Below are 16,559 nucleotides of genomic sequence, written 5' to 3'. Positions count from 1 at the left end.
CAGATTTTTTTTTTCTTTCTTTTTCGCATGTCCAGATTTCCGTCAAGGATTCCCGGGACACTGTAAGACCGGGGTACACGAAACTTGGTGGGCATATAACCCCACATGGATAGCATGGAACCTCCTGTTTTCGTTTTGATCTGTAGCCCCCCCCGCTGGACTGGACCCCCGAAAGGAGGGTAGGGCAGACACAGTTTTCTGTGAATATCTCGAGAACCGTAGGGTTTAGGAGGACCATTTTTTTTGTATGTTGATCTCAAAGGGCCATGTCAACCCATTCCATAACCACTCATTTCATGTATAGCGCCACCTAGTTAAACACAAAAAAGTAAAAATGAGGTGTTGTAATCGCAGGTATCTGTGGCCTAACATAGTCAAACCTTCACGAAATTGGAAGTGTAGGATCATTATGACACCTTCTGAATGCACGCCAAGTTTCGTGGAATTCCGTTCATGGGGGGCCACACAATAAATGAATTTATGTTACTATACACCAACTTGCCTGTAGGTGGCCGGAGACAGTTTTCTGTGAATATCTCGAGAACCGTAGGGCCTAGGAGGTCCACCTTTTTTTTGTATGTTGGTCTTAAGGGGGCATGTCAACCTATCCCATTACCACTTATTTCATGTATAGCGCCACCTAGTTAAAAATGAAAAAGCAAAACATTAGGTGTTTTCATCACAATATCTCTGGCTGACATGGTCAAAACTGCACAAAATTGAAAGTGTAGGATCATTATGACACCCTCCGAATGCATGCCAAGTTTCGTGGACTTTCGTTCATGGGGGGCCTTACAATAAAATAATTTATGTGTACATTTAGTGCCCGTACACCAACAAGGATTCCCAGGACACTGAAAGACCGGGGTACACGAAACTTGGTGGGCATGTAACCCCACATGGATAGCATGGAACCATCGCTTTTCATTTTGGTCTGTAGCCCCCCCGCTGGACTGGACCCCCCGAAAGGAGTGTAGGGCAGACACAGTTTTCTGTGAATATCTTGAGAACCGTAGGGCCTAGGATGACCAATTTTTTGCGTATGTTTGCCTCCAGGGGTCATGTAAACCCATTCCATATGCACACATGTGCATAAACAGATACACACGCACACACATACATTCACAGTAATCCTACGTATGACACATACTCACACAGTAGACATATATATGCATGCATGCACATGCACACACACAGGCACATAAACAGGCAAACACACAAGCATGCACGCACACACACACACCCATACACCCACACACACATAAACATAAACATGTACACGCACACAATTCAAGAATTTCTCAGAATTATGAACAGGCAAGATGGGGGTGGGGTTGTATAAAATGTATTTTACATGTGAAATCTATGAACTAATCATGTTTTGGTACTTGTTGTCTAGCAGATACCAGTGAGAATTGAGTGTGCATAATGCAATACAGTGAGACAGTTAGAATCATATACAGTATGCCTTTCAGCGTGACTTATTTTTGTGGAAAACATGTGCTGGACTGGGCGGCGGTCATATTTTGTACCGCTCTGCGGTACATCTAGTTTTGATACAGACAGATATTACGTCATATTATCATTATAAAAAAAATAGCCACGGTGGAATTTATCAAACGTGAGTACTTAATCTAACTGGATCAGCCATGGCTACTTGACATTACTCGGAAACTGCTGTTGAGTCATTTAAGACTAACAGCTGAGCTGGCCAAAATTGGGACTAATATCTGGAAGAGACAAGCTTTTAACCTACCATGTCAGACGTTCCCAAATATGCCTACTGTTGTGCATTATCAGTCATTTAAACTTGAGCAATAATCAATTGAAAATCAGGCTTTTTTTGAATGACGACTAGAAAATTAACAGCTAGTGAGGGACTGTTTCAAAGTTATTCAATCTTGCCATAGTGCATTTCAGCTCTGGTGTATCTAGGAAGACCCTTGTTTTTGTAAGACTGTAATACTGTTGAAAAGGAGAAGATATTTCAGCAAATGACATGCATATTTATGACAAGAATAATATGAATATTTATTTCTAAACCAAGGTGGAATATTGCACAAAGGTTATAAACTGAAGAAAAAAAAGATACATTTGTGGAAATATCCTAAAACCAAGCACAGCATTAAAACAGATTGCACAAAGATAGCAACACGTGTTAGTGTTGGATTGGTTTCTAAAGTGAGTTCACATTTGCTGTGTTTTGATTTGGCTTCTTTTTTGTAGAAAATGGACCTCATTTAATATTGGAACCGCTTTGCCACAGGTCATCCTAGCATTGTTACCATAAGCAAAGCACTCTAGTACTTTAATCATGTTCCACTTCCATCAAAACATGGACATCAAATCTGGAACACATTTAATTACATAATCACAATTACAAAAATGCAATTTACAACAGAGCAAATGTTCAGGAATGGCTCCCTAAGTAATTTTGCAATGATTATCTATTTGACTCTTACAGTCCATCCATCCCTCAACAAAAGAAAAACTGTGGGGAGAAAATCAACTGTGGAATGGTTTGAACCGCAAATCGGGTGTCCAACAACTTTTGTGAATCAGATGGCAACACTCTTTTTTTATACATGGGCTACACTGGCAGACTGGTTGGGCATCGGAATTATTTTCCTATAACGGGGCAAAACTTTCCCAGATGCCATTTCATTATAAACATGACCCTGCAGACCAAGGCAGTTCTACCGTTTTTGATTTCACTGCATTCCTTAAGCCTCTGACCACCTGGTTGTTGTCCCACTTGACATCAGTGTTGGCTCATGACTGCAGACACTAAAAATCTTAACAGAACAAAAAGGACACAGGTAACCCTACTGCTTCTGATAGTGAGGGCAAGCACAGTTCACTTTCTGCTATCTGTGATTTAGTTCTTCTTAGCCAACTAAGCCAAGTTCATTCCTGTGCAATACTCCTTAGGACATATTTTACAGTATAGGCAAAGGCAGCAAAGCCCACGATGACAAACAGGTTTGCCAGGGCTCCTCCGAGCAGTCCATGATTGCGGTTGACCTGCTGCAGGTCAGGAAGATTTGCAGGTCCTGGGTGGGCGTGGCCATTGAAGGGCGGTTGTCCGTTCTGGCCATGGTGGGCATCACCATCTGGCACAACATCTGGGAGGGGTAACGCCTGGGCATGAGACCTCAACTCGTCCTGAAGTCGCTGCTTTTGCTTGATTTCCTGTACAGGCAAAAGGTAAAAGCCACATTTAAGTCTATATTTTAACTAGGGCTGCCCGATTTTGGATGAAAATCACAATTTTCTTGCTTAGAATTGAGTTTATGATTCTCTACCTTAAATGCAACACCTTCATGAATCTAACACTGAGCATAAAAAGGATTTCACATAGATGTGAATTGAGATTGCGATTTTAATTGAGCAGCCTTATTTTTAATCTTCAATTCTATGGGGAATTTTTTTTTACTTTAAAAAGGTACACTATGCAAGATTTTCACCTTAATATAACCTTTACGAAGCCAATTTGATGCTAAACAAACTTGTAATAGGCGAATCGTTCGCATAGATGTAGCGAGTCACTACCGAGAAAACCAGCCATGCAACTTCAAGAATGGCGGCCGACAAATCGCACAACAATCAGGAAACATGATCTTGTCAGTAGATATAGCTCTTTGAAGATAGTTTTTGTCTGTTGTTAATCCTTCACCTCCACAACAAAAGCAGGGCTCTACACTAACATTTTTTTCCAGGAGCACTTGTGCGCCCAAGTTAAAAAATGTAGGAGCACAGACAAAAATGTGGGCGCACAGTCACTTCTGTACTTAACTTACACATAATCTAACATTACACTGCAGCTAACAGTTAAACATGCCACTGCACCAATTGCAAATATTAAGAATGACTGGCAACATTTAGGCTACAGGAAACAGGATTTTAAAGATCAGTGCCTACTTTATTTTCAGTCTGTTCTATTTTCCGTTCTGTCTAATTTTGTTAATGTAAAATAATATAATACATTGCCATATTTGCATTTAGCCTGTATATCAAGTATCCTGGCAAATGTAGGCTAATTTATTTATTTGTGAATCCATCTGTAGCTAATCCAAATATGCCCATGGTGACCTATCTGACTGCATACTGCCTAATACTACTACTAAAACAGTCCATTTTCTCTTCCACAAACCCAACATAGGCCATCAAGGATATATATTTTTTTTTATCCTTTTTTTTTTTTAAATATCTGCATTGATGGGGGCAGGAGGCAAACGTTAGGTAGGCAAACTTTCGTTTTGCACTTCAGCTTGTATTCGGTGTAAACAAACAAGCATGCGTGGAAGCCTGGAGTTGTCAGCGTTCTACCTTTGAATAAAATGGTAAGTAAGTATTACGGGAGGCTACTTTTGTGCCTGTTCGCTACAGCTATATTTTGCATATTGCAGCCAATACTAGCCTGGCCTTGGCCTGTCTACGTACTTCCGGTCGATTTCTTTTCCCTACAGTACTCCTAGGGTTAGGAGTCAGTCTGCTGTTAGGAGTCACTCTGCGAAGTCAGAGAGTCTGGTTTCCAGGCTAAGCCAAAACGTCAACTGGGCTAAAAGGCATGTTAGGTTACCTTTCCTTCTCTCACTGCATTCTCAGAATCTCATCCTGTCCCTCCTATATCCGATGAATTCGGTGGATAGAAGAACTAATTTCTTCAATCTTTGCATCTTGGCTGGCTAGTCTAACTTTCCGCTTTTTCTGCGCGCTCTTGGATTTGATAGAAGCGACTAGCGAGTCACAACACGAAACTGCTAACGTTAATGGGAGGTGTAGTTTTTATGCTGCATTCGCGACGTGATTCTATGGTTTGCACAGTAATGTTTCTCGATGTTGCGGTATATTTTGTAGACAAACATTGACATAGTTAGAAGTCATTCGCACCAGTGCGCCTAAATATTTTTTTGCACTCGCACGCCATCATTTTTACTCGCATGTGCGAGTGAAATGGGCGCACTGTAGAGCCCTGAAAAGTATTTTCATTGTGTACAGAGGCGATAAGTTACGAGAAGTTTGCTATTTACAACAGCAGAGTAAAATAAATATAAATATAGAGGGAGCTCTACAGTCGCCAACAATACCTAAACCTACATAGTGTACCTTTAAAGAGTGACATTTCACTCCAGAGTTTTAGGCACTACCCCTTGGCTGTGTAAACCCCGGAGTTTTAGGCAATACCCCTTGGCTCATTACTTGTTTGTTTGCACTCTAATGGTATCCAGTAATGGATGGAACTTATGGACACTGTTTATGAATACTTGATATGGTTTATTACTGGTAATAACACAGAACGTTTGTTATAAGATGGAGAGAGTTTAAAAAACCTGATACTTACATCAACAACATCTGGAAACAGTTCACAGAAGATCTTGTCTTTAATATTAAAAGATAGGCTCTGAGAGGCAAGCTGTCTTTTCTGTTGAAATATAATATGTCAATATGTTCATTGCAAAGGACTACGTATTGTTTAATTTCACATTTCAGACATTTCACTATTTTACCAAAATTCCAATTTAATGATCCAGGACAAACACTTAACACCACTACACATTCAAAATAATGTAACTTATATATCAATCATCATCAATCAGACAAAGTGTACCTGGCCATCAAAGGGCTCTGTAACATCACCTGCAAAACACTAGAAAGTAGAACGTGCCCACATCATACTCACAGTAAAATCTGAGGTTTCTATGCTGCCAAGAGTTGGCCCTTTTTCTACCATGAAACTAAGGAGCCCTGTCAGGATGGTGGAAACAGACCACGCGGGATTCCATGTATCAGGATGGAAATCTGTGATGGAAAGACATAATCTAGAAGAGAAGCAGTATGTATTTAGATACATATACACATTCTGCACACTCATTTGAAAGTGTTGTAAAAACTCTCTTTGAATGTGTTTATGTCAAGCCCATTGTTGCTCTCTAAACATCAACATTAGCTTGAATGTATTCAACTTACCTTGTATTACATTTAAATCTCCCATTGGGAGTTATCATGTATATACTTGGTGGTTTGAAGGGAAATTCTCTGGGGAAAATTAGTTTTCCATGGTAATAACCACCTTAAAAAAGATCAAACATAATTTAAATAAGTGTCTGGAAAACTAGCCTATGTAGAGTGGCAAAGTTTGGGCACCCCAAGTTCGGTGACTAAAACACAATCTGATCTCTAAAAGGCAAAATCTTTTTTGTACAATTTTAGAGTGAAGTAGGAAAGGAACACTTGCAAAGGTTTTGGCACCCCATTTGAGCTTTCTCTGATATAAGGTCTCTGATATTAACAATCTGCTTCGGGCTAAGGCCTAGTCCACACGTACCAAACCGATCTTTTTTTCCTCCGTCTTCCCTGGAACCGTATCAAGAATATTTGCGTCCAAACGGATCCATCTCAACACGACTCAACACGTTACTTCATACCCCAGGCCTATAGGTGGCACTGTGTCTTTACAGAAATTCACCAAAACTTGCGCTTTAAAAACAGACAGAATAGGCTACGGCGAAATGGCTAGTGCAAGGAAACCAGAATTGTTTGGCTCCACAAGCACCTCCGAGGAACTGCCTAGTACACTGAAAATAAACACAACTGATGGCCACAAAACAGGAGACATTTTTAAGGCTTTAAGAAGACAGCAAAGCATTTTCTAGTAGTTTGTTTCTTAATGTGTAATCTAATTAGGAAATGGCCATTAACATGACGGGAGAAAGTCAATTTGAGGTCTGGATGACAAAGAAAACTTCCATGAGAACGGGTCGTAGGACTGATAGAAATCTAAATCAAAACTCCACGTTTGACTTGAGCCCTCAGAAGAAAACATTTCCTGCTTCCTAACCACACAAGTCAGCATCAAAAGGTAAATCTAAAGGAACATATAAACAAGCCCAATGTACTTTGGAGTAAATCCTTTGAACTGATTGAGATGCAGAACTTTAGGCCACAATGATCAGAAGTGTGTTTGGGGGGGAAAGGGTGCCTCACATTCCCCTAAATTTAAAATGTTAAAGAAATGGGCTATCTTTACCATTATGCCTTTTGGGAAATCAGGTAATCTTTTACACACTTAGCTATTCACAGTAACAAGAATTATTATTATTATGATCTGGGGTGCCAAAACTTTGTATGCCACTGCAGGCTTAATAGCTACAAGGAAACAAAATAGAAAAGTTGATCAAAAGAATTCACCTTCATATGGAGTTTTTTCTGGCCCTCGTACAAGATAATGCCTTGGAAAAGCATAAGAAACTGATAAGCGAAGGTTTTACTTTAACTGAATTTGTGATTAGCAGACATACATTTTCATTAATAAACTCATTTTTATGCACAGACTGTGTATAAGCATAACTTGATGGCACTGAATCCATACCATTCCAATATATTTGAAGGGAGAGGCTCTGCACAGATGTAGGGTACAGGGTCTTTCTTTATTCGAAGGTAGTCCTGTTTTAATCGTTGTGTTGCTGTTGTTGGTGCCCTCTTGTTAATGTTGTTGCTCATCTAAATTGGCATAATTGAGGAATATACATTAAAAGCAGAACATTAGCAGCTAACCGTTTCCTTGTATCAACAACTGTCTGTAGATCTTTGAGTGGTTACATACATTAAATCTGATGATGCTTGTCTATACGAAAGAAGGGTGACATCTTAATCAACAAACAATTAATATTTTGTCTACAAATGTAGCTTAAGCCTTTGTGTAACTATATTATGCAAACAAGCTGAGGATACTATCAAGGGGTGCACAACTTTACAACCCCAATGAAGAAATGTTGCTCTGAAATGATTCATTGAGCTACAACTTAATGCTTTCCACGTGAAAAGCAATACAGGAGTTCCTCATACCATGGTGTTTGAGTACACATCATGGAGTTGACACGCTGCCCTAAATGACCCCCTTCAAATTGACAAACTATCGTTGGTGTCTTGCTAAAGTAGTAACCCAGTGCGGATTAACTTACATTGAACGTTAGTACTGTAGCAAAACAAATTACTACCATTAACGGAATCAGATACCAGTTCACTACGTCAGCTGAGCTTGTACACAATCTACATAATAATAACAAACAAATATACAAACTACCTCTGCTTGAACCCGATACACGTATGCAGTCACCAGACACTACTGTGTGCTCACGTTGGCATCAGGATTTTGCTTAACGTTAGTTGTTAGCGAAACACAGCCCTGTTGTTCCTCTCTACCCAGTAACTTAACTACCCCCTAAGGCCTAACTTCAGTGACTAGCTATGCTTGGTAATCTCACGCTACAGAGTGATTAAATCGAGGAGTCAATAATAGAAAGACCACCGCAAGTTACCATTGTTTCTTCCAAGTAAGGTTAACACAATGCAGTCAAGACATCACGTTAAATTTTCAAGACAATTAAGTGCTACAGCGTGACAGCTGTGCAAATGGCCAAGCTAATGATCCTAGCGTATTTTAAAAGCCGTCTACTAGCATACATTTGACTGCTGGATAGCTAGCTAGTCAGCTATGCTAGTAATGGTAGCTAATATCCAAACTTAGTGCAAGCAAAAGGAACAGCAAGATACATGCAAAATAGTTACCTCTTTGGACCACTCTATGATATATAAGTAGGGCGGGCTGAAGCAACGTTTATTCTTCTTTCACAAAAAGAACAACGGCTTATTTAAGAAAACTTGACAATTTAACTATGACAAATTCGTTGAGATAAAATTGTCTCCAGTTCCCCATTCTAACATGGCTACCAAACAATACGGAAATGAGGGAATCATCAGACTGGCCAATCATCATGTCACATTCTAGCCCTTCCCCACATGCTGTGGGCCTAAATGTGTGTAATAACAGAGAGGGTAATACAGACCATCAGCAATGGGAAATAACGCAGTACAAATACTGAAGTAGCCTACTGCACAGGTACTGAGTATTTATTTTTCTAACAACTTTTTACTTCACTCCCCTACATTTTCACAGAAATATCTGTAGGCCTACTTTCTACTCCTTACATTTTCAAAAATCTCTTCAAAAGTCTTGTTACTTTTGTGTTGATGAATTTTAGGCGAGTTATCAAGTATTTTAATATTGTATGACAATAGTGATGCAAAAAGGGACTAACTTTGCAACTGCAGGGGTGCCACTGGGGCAGTGCCAAAACAATGATCAGCCTACATGATTAGAAAACAAGGTATTCGTCGAATGTGCTTTATCAGAAAGTATACAGGTGTCAAAACATCATATTCTTTGCTTTTCCATTTTGGATATTCTAACATTTTCCTACTAGGCCTATTCTGGCAGCGAGCTTTTGCCTCAAGTAGAATGTTTGTTTCTCTGCAAGTTCATCCCTGGCTTGGTAATAGCCTACCCTACGCTACTGAATGAAATGCCATAGAGACAATGAAATAGTTGTTAAGGAGTTACAGTTGTTAAATTGGAATATACCAGTCCGCTTCTTTTAACAGAAATAACTGGTAAAATAGCCCTTCAAAAGGCTACTATACTTTTTACTTTTATATGTTAAGTAGGCCAGTGGTTTTCAAAGTGGGGGCCCGCGAGGGGGTGCCAGGGGGGCCTCAGCAAGTTAGAAGGAAAAATAAAAGCAACAAATAAATACATTTGAAAATTTTAAAATATACTTATTACTATTAGGGTTGTTATACAATGCCATTATAATAATGTGTCGCATATCTGAACATTATATTTTCCATGATAATGACTGGGAATAATGTGATAGCTCTCATATAGCAGAAAGCCCCAAATACAATTTTTACACACTGTATGCTCCATCACGGAGTGTTTGTGGCTAAAATAATTATTAGGATTAGCTTAATGTATTTTTACATTTGCCGTAGTATTCTCGATGGGTTTAATAACACATCAAGGGGGTCCTTGGCCAGAACCTAGTGGTATTTGGGGGGCCTTGTCGTGGAAAAGTTTGGGAACCCCTGAAGTAGGCTACATTTCAGAGCCTGTAGGCCTAGTTTACTTTTACTTGAGTAAAGAAGTTGAATGACTACTTCTACTTTTGTCCTTTTTTACAGATGTATCTGTACTTCTACTTGAGTTTGGAAAGTGTGTAGCTTACTTTTACCATCTCTGCATGCCATTCAGCATCTTTGATAAAACCCAAATGACTGTGGACAGGCATCTATCAGGAGAAATGTTGAAGCGTTTTTTTAAATATTAAATGAAAAATGAAACCATAACATTGAAAAGATAAGCATTCTTTATTTTGATCTCAAAGGGACTGAACATTTCCCCCATTTTGTTACAAATTTTGAGATATATTAGCATTTGCCTCTACATTTTAAAACATACGTAACTGATGCAATATCATACTTTACAGAAACAATAAAATATGATGGGCTACATACCAGCATAGCCATCATAGCATCAGAGTGAAGGAGTAAAAACGGTATGAAATGTTAATCTCTAGCATAGGCCTCCTGACAATAACACTAGCTTTGAATATCATAAAATGGATTGAGACAAGCTCACTGACCAGTACGGATGCAGCCTAATGTCCAAAGAATTCATTTTGAAATTGAAATGTTTATATGAAATTATTAACCTCTCCATAGACATTTCTTTTTGTTGTGTCTGAAACTTGGCAGTCTAATTAACTTGCCCAATTAACATGTTGCTGAATTCAAATCAATGAGCTCAGGAGCAATAGGCTACATTAAAAGAGTAAAGTCCTATGGATCTGGTGATAGGCTGCTGGACTGTAGAACGAGTAGAAAGTTTGTAAACTTCATCGTTTGCAATTTATTAGATAAGTGCTTCTTAAATTGATGAGAAACAGGCAATGGGGAAATTAAAAAGAAGACACAAAAGGGGGATAAGACCAGCAAATTCCCCTAAAAATGACATTGTACAACACAATCTAAAAATCCATTGTATTATCAATAGCATTTGATAGCAAGAGTGAAAGACTGAATTCCAGCCATACTTGCAAACGAATGAAAACATCTCACAGGCAAACACTAATTCTGTGACAATCTTTGTCCTTGTACATAATGTATAACGCAACAGAAGTGATGTAAACATGCTCAGATTTAAATTCAGCAGAAACATTTTGCATCATGTAAGATGCAAAAAGCCATGTGATATTCACTTGTGATATAGCAATTCAGACATCAAAATTCAGAATATGTTTCACTGAGCATTCATACATTCTATTCAAACATTTGCAGCACTTAAAGTGAGCAAGAGAAAGAGTAGAGTAGATCATAAAAAATATGCAAAACTGGTCTCTGTTGAATTACTCCTTTGCTGTGTCTCTCCCACCATCCAAGATCTGCGCCGTATGTTCGCAGCAACTTCTTACTACCATCTTCACAGATCATACTCTGGGTGGAGAAAACAAAACAGGGATATAAATACAACCACAATGTGTCCGATGTGGAGTGACTGGCCTTCAGATCATTGCACTACACCCTGTCTGGACTACCTAAAGGAGTGGCGGAAGTGTACACTTCGACGTTTCAGCTTTTCTGGGTTGTGAGAGGCCATGTGAGAAAACTCTCGGAAGATGTCCAGGTATGTTGTATCTCCTGAAACATAAGAGGAAATCAGTGCAAAGCTGAGTGTTATTATTTAGCAGAAGAGATTCTGGTCACTAATGCAATACACCCATTCCCATACCTAAAGTCATATGAACATTTCTGGTGGTGATAAAATACTATCCCTGTAATAGTATCCCCCTAGTGAAAGTCTTTCCCTCTACATGTTATTCTATGCTAAACTAGATGCATAGAAAAATAGATGGAACTGCATGCTCCTCAACAAGGCACACACCTCGTAGTCCTCAACAAGGCACACACCTCGCTCTCTTCACAGACATTCCACACATACACACACAGATAGAGAGAGAGGGGGGGTTAGCTGCCTTATAACCTTGTTCTAGATAAAACATTAAATTACAGCAGTCATACATTACAGCATGGACTTCCTGATACATAATACATGTATTAGGAAACCGATGAAACAGTTTCATGCTCCATCACAGGGGGCAGTAAAGCTGCAGAAACACCAAACTCCTACGCTAACATTAGGCACCACAACGCCACACTTGTTCCCATCTCTTTCAGACTTACTTTCATGGTGACCATGGCAACAGCTAAAACTATGGCAGGGACGACAGATTCAACTGAGGCTTTTCTATGAGAAATTGCTGTGCCTTGATGGTAGACAAAGAGAAAAATACCCTGCTCCAGCCCATGAGTGACCAAGATCTCTGTTTGGACAGTGCTATCTAAACAGATTCCCAGAGCCATGGAGATACAGTATATCCACAAATACAAAGGTTCAACACTGACTAGCGCACTAGGATAAAGCTACCTTTGATTGTTATTCTCTTGTGTTAAATGAGCATAGTGGAAACATTGATTTGCTTAAGTACCATGAGATCCCAGTTTAACCCTTAACTCCCCCCAACAGGAGTTAATGCAGTTAGTACAAGAAGAAGAGGCGAAGCATTGAAGCAGAATTGCATAACTGAGAGAGAGACAGAGAGAAAGGTTAGAGGTTAAGCCATGTTGCTTATTTATTCTCAGTATTGTGTCAGAGTTTTAAAAGCAAAAGAAAAAAGGAAGAAAAAAAGAAACAAAAGCATTTTTACAAATAACAGCAGTAGGCTTACACAAGGGTATTGAAATTCTCAGACAATATTCAAACATATTTTTCAGACTGTAGCAAGAAACAAAAAGAGTACAGGAGAAGACACCTTTATGTTAAAAGCAAGCGGTAAACATGTTAGAAGCTCAAGCATATTTACATGTTGGGAAAGGCCTTCCATTTTGTTTTTTTCTTGGTTCACCAATGAATTTGGCGCATCACTACTTGTTCAAGCTTCTTGTTTTGGTAATTTCAACATGCCACTCCATTTCCGTGTCTAGTAAACATACTAACTATTCATCTCATATGTTAATTTGCTGTACACAGCAGGCTCAACCTCTTGTATCTAACAGTGTGGAGGCAATATCAGAGGGGCAATGAAGCCCTCACACTTAAATATGAACATACATCCATATTTTCTGAGCTAAAAACGGCAGCAGAAGAGGACAACTGACCAACAGTCTGGTGAATTCCAGTCAGCACTACAGCTCAAATGGGAATCACGCCTCCCAGAGGAACTACGATATGCCCTAACAGTCTAGTCCATCACACGTCACACATTCCCACAGCACATGGACACTGCTTTCTAGAACTTGCAATTCAACAGAAGAATCAAAATCGCACCCTCAATTTAACAAGGATTTGGGGATGGCATCTTTTAAATCCCCACTTATAATGGTGCAAGTGACTTATAAAACTTGAGGTCTTTGGTTAAAGAGAAACAGAGTTACATCTGAGACGAGTTACAGTATCACAAATTAGCACTGAGCAAGTTAATTTAATTTAAGATTGGGTTGAGCTATAAGATGACAAATAAAGTCAAATCTGCTGCTTGTGCAATCTCTGAGGCATTTAGACAGGCTCCAATTAAAGCTGTAAGGTGTTATGTAAGGAATGCCCTGAAGATGAATGATGAAATGAAAAACATCTCACTGCCCCTATATCTTAGTGGTACTGATCTAATGTTTAATGTTTAAATCCTTCCACAGGGCTGAGTGGTATCTCATCTCACATCTGGCATCACTGACTGCTGATGTTATAGTCTAATAGGGCATCAAGTGTCATCTTTAAAAAAGAGACTGTTCAAATCTATTAGTTTACATGATGTATAACAGTGCAGTACGCTAGCAGACTAAATTTAGTTAGCCAAAGACTGAAGTTTGTCTCTAACCAAAGACCACATGGGCTCTCTGTCCCATGCTTAAATAGTATATACAGGTTTGGAGATTTGGTATCACATTTACGAGGTTTCAAGACGTCATACAATATAGCAAATACACATACACAGATTTGAGAGAGAAACATATGCAGGACTACAAAGGCCCAGCAACACATGCACTATTCAAACAATGCATAAACCAATGACAGTAGTACTATTGCTGTAGCATACCAGTACAAGAAATGAATAGTATACATAGAAATTAATGGTGCACTATACATAGCAGTACAACATTCATTTAACCTGAAGATTGTTAACCAAATGTATAACTGATTTATGACAAAGTTACTGAATTCCTAATGTATAGGCGATTGTGTACTGATTGTTACGGTAATTAAGTGTAGAAACTACATGCATAACTTTCAGCTGGCAGTAGGGGTGTGTGGAGTGCATTCGACAAAACCAACATCTGACATCATATAAAAAATACTATTTGCCTTGTATTGGTAAAACATAATATAAAACATACAGAAATCTGAATTTAAATAATCATTGCACTGTTGCTCTGAGCAGTCCTTCATAAATTAAAATAAAGTCCCATTTGAAAAGTACTCTCTCCAAGTAACATAAAAACAATAGTTAAGAAAGTGCATAAGGTCTCCTATGTCTTAGCTTTTTTCTTTCAGCAATAAGCCCAAACCTCAAGATTCTATTGTATACATTTACAGTATAGTACATCACAGTTCTATCCTCAACCCCCCACTCTCCCAAGATTCATGCACGTTCATTCCCACATTTTTCCTCAAGGCCCCTGGCCATGTTCCCACAACATACAAAATGTACATGTACATAAATTCCACGACATGCCACTAGAAGACAGCTGGAGAATTTAACAGTGATACTGCACAGTGGGATGAGAGACAAAGAGACAGCTAAAAAATGACCACTGTAACAGCACCAAGTTCCTCAGGTGCTGGCTAGAGTTTTAGCCAGATATAGTGGAGCAGGTGGCTGCAGAGAACCTTTGTGGGTCTCCGTGTAAGTATTCTGGTGAATTAAGCCAGGCTTTGATTTGGGGTTAATGTTTGAGTACCTGGCTCTGTGCCAGTATCTCACTTACTGTAAGGGATACTGCAGGATCTGTTATCCACTGTGGATGAGAACCAACACATTATTTAGGCACTCATTCTGTTCTCTCCTACAGTAAAATAACCTCTGATGGAGATTTCATGACTAAAATAAAACCTCCGCAAATGGCCTGAACATCATGAGGGAGGGTGAGCAAAGCTGAGACTAAAAGCAGCTGCGGTCGGTTAAGTAAAATGTGTGTTCAGTGTGGGCCTGATTTCACAGCAGGGAATTTTGCTACAAATTGAACAGAGAGGGAGTTTTATAGTCTGATGGTGCAAGAAATGAAAGAAATCATTTCACCTAACAAGACATTATTTCTGTCTAAAACAGCTTGGTCCAACCCGCTGTGACAATGCAGAGGATGCTTGCTGGGCTTGGGCTTGGGCTTGGGTGGTGGGGCTGGGGTTAGGCGCCAGTACTTTGCTTTTTAGCACTCAGCTATATTGAGACAGATAAACTCCTGTATGCACTTCTTATACTGCTGCTCTGTGGGGCTGCTACTGGGATATTGACCTGGTTGCCCAAATGGACCCTCTGACTCCCGCATCTCCTCGTTCATCCGAGCCAAGCGCAACCTTGGGGAAGAAACAGAGAACGGAGCAGAGGAGAGAATTAACAGAGTTTATGAGGAGCTTTTAACAATGAGAGAGAATTGAAGGAGGATTTCTTTGGCACATGCCACTGGTGGTAGGGCTGCTCGGTGTGTAAACCTACAGAGTGACAATATCTGCATTGGCGGCTTGCACTGCGATGCTCAGTGGGTCTTTCCCATCCTCGTCACCATCGTTCTGTGTGGCGCCTCGTTTTAGGAACAGACACACCTGCCTGCAACACACGCATAGTGGAGAACACTTCCATCACTGACAAATCAAATCAAAATACATAAAACATTTACAAGTGGCTCTATAACACTGAAACTCTATCTTGGTGAATAGAGCTCTATAACTTAAGGCTGCTATGCCGAACTTCAAGCCTGGAAAATCCAAAAAGATTAAGGGTCTGGCAAAGAACAATGTAATGGCCCAAATCGAGGGGCGGCAACAAGCATGCATTTAAAAATCTCACTGCACGCAATTGGATAACACTAGACCATGTTTACTCTGAGTGATTTCGGACTTCGACGCAATCAGATAACACTACGACCAATGTGTACTGTCCTCCAATGTTGCAGCGCTGTCTTCATCAGTTTAGCTGGTTCCCCGGAATGTTGGGGTAAAAGTAACGTGCATCATTGCTCTTTGCCAGAGTGTCTCGCACAGACAATTCCATTGTACTCTCGTGAGAACTCTGGATTTCCAGGGTACCGAACTTCAAGAGAGGGACTGAATTGATCTGGGCTGCCCAACTTACCCCGTGTGCCCCAGATATGTGGCATGGTGCAGTGGCCCTCTGCCTTTGGCATCTCTTTGATTGACGTCAGCACCGTTCTGCAGCAGGAACTCGCAGGCTATCAGAGAGCCCTAGGGTCAAACAGTGTCCATAAGCATCAGTCAACTGACAGCGGGTCACAAAGCTAATGATTGTAGTCGTGGTTTAATACTTAGACATTGCTGTTCATTTCATGACATTTTCTCTGACTAAAACATTATATCCCTTGTTGGAAAACTATGATGAATTTTCTTGCTCTTGTTGTAATAATAATAATGATAATACATTTTATTTATAATG

The 16,559-nt window shown here is 39.7% G+C and overlaps 2 protein-coding genes across 6 annotated transcripts in view; both read right to left on the bottom strand.

Moving 5' to 3' along the window:
- Positions 1-2,006: 2,006 nt before the first annotated feature.
- On the bottom strand, positions 2,007-8,785 carry ube2j2 (ubiquitin-conjugating enzyme E2, J2 (UBC6 homolog, yeast)). 3 transcript variants are annotated; one of them, XM_042099093.1, is made up of 7 exons: positions 8,572-8,785; positions 7,373-7,503; positions 7,192-7,232; positions 5,971-6,073; positions 5,684-5,822; positions 5,345-5,425; positions 2,007-3,192 (listed from the first exon to the last, which is right to left on the bottom strand). In XM_042099093.1, the coding sequence occupies exons 2-7, from the start codon at positions 7,501-7,503 to the stop codon at positions 2,908-2,910; spliced, it is 780 nt and encodes a 259-aa protein (XP_041955027.1). In that variant the 5' UTR covers positions 8,572-8,785; the 3' UTR covers positions 2,007-2,907. The 3 variants fall into 3 exon arrangements, with proteins under 3 accessions (XP_041955027.1, XP_041955026.1, XP_041955028.1); XM_042099092.1 differs by lacking the exon at positions 8,572-8,785 and adding an exon at positions 8,322-8,342; XM_042099094.1 differs by lacking the exon at positions 8,572-8,785 and adding an exon at positions 8,087-8,249.
- A 1,405-nt stretch (positions 8,786-10,190) lies between these two features.
- The window catches only part of acap3a (ArfGAP with coiled-coil, ankyrin repeat and PH domains 3a), a 61,975-nt gene continuing 55,606 nt past the window's right edge, over positions 10,191-16,559 (bottom strand). For 2 of the 3 annotated variants that reach the window (XM_042099011.1, XM_042099010.1), the window contains exons 22-26: positions 16,242-16,351; positions 15,606-15,716; positions 15,405-15,466; positions 11,436-11,538; positions 10,191-11,334 (exon numbers count right to left, since the gene is read on the bottom strand). In XM_042099011.1, the coding sequence (XP_041954945.1) occupies positions 11,328-11,334; positions 11,436-11,538; positions 15,405-15,466; positions 15,606-15,716; positions 16,242-16,351 (393 nt within the window). In that variant the 3' untranslated portion in view covers positions 10,191-11,327. The other variant, XM_042099012.1, reaches the window with a different exon arrangement.

The sequence above is a fragment of the Alosa sapidissima genome, chromosome 7 (assembly GCF_018492685.1).
Source record: "Alosa sapidissima isolate fAloSap1 chromosome 7, fAloSap1.pri, whole genome shotgun sequence".
Lineage (NCBI taxonomy): Eukaryota > Metazoa > Chordata > Actinopteri > Clupeiformes > Clupeidae > Alosa > Alosa sapidissima.
The sequence above is the reverse complement of the archived record's forward strand: the minus strand, read 5'-3'. Positions and strand labels throughout refer to the sequence as shown.